Below are 471 nucleotides of genomic sequence, written 5' to 3' on the forward strand. Positions count from 1 at the left end.
GGGGGGTGGGAAAGAGTTACTCACTGCAGGCTTTCCACAGATGGCAACGCCATTGAACGTAAAGGTTGGGGGGGGGGGGGGCGGCGGTTAGATTCTCTCTCGTTGGTGATGGCCACTGCCTGGCATTTGTGTGGCACGAATGTCAGTTTGGAGCTGTAGCCGGGTATTGTGCGAGTCTCGCTGTAGTGGGCGGGAAAGAGGCGCAGGGACAGGGATTTGGTGGAGAAACGCTTTTCCGAGACAGCGTTTGACAATGGCCACGCGTGGGGCCTGACTCACCCCATGAGCAGGAAGATGAGGATAGTGACGGACAGGAAGACGCCTTTATACTGTGAGTGGCGACACAGGAAGAGAACGATGTAGCACATCAGGCTCAGCAACACCACCCAGACCATCTGCCGCTGGAAGAAATGGTGAAGGCAGTAAAAGCCCCCAGCTACCGTTGCCAAGTGCTTGATCCATGGTGGCAAA

At 56.3% G+C, this 471-nt stretch overlaps 2 protein-coding genes across 2 annotated transcripts in view; both read right to left on the minus strand.

The window, feature by feature from the left end:
* Nucleotides 1-471, minus strand: part of ftsj1 (FtsJ RNA 2'-O-methyltransferase 1) — a 39,882-nt gene that overhangs the window by 28,998 nt on the left and 10,413 nt on the right. The window lies entirely within an intron of this gene.
* porcn (porcupine O-acyltransferase) overlaps nt 1-471 on the minus strand; it is a 7,425-nt gene that overhangs the window by 3,613 nt on the left and 3,341 nt on the right. Inside the window, 1 exon segment of the mRNA XM_048619932.1 lies at nt 276-471. Within this exon segment, the coding sequence (XP_048475889.1) occupies nt 276-471 (196 nt within the window).

This window comes from Rhincodon typus, chromosome 44, assembly GCF_021869965.1.
Source record: "Rhincodon typus isolate 14 chromosome 44, sRhiTyp1.1, whole genome shotgun sequence".
In the NCBI taxonomy this organism is placed as follows: Eukaryota; Metazoa; Chordata; class Chondrichthyes; order Orectolobiformes; family Rhincodontidae; genus Rhincodon; species Rhincodon typus.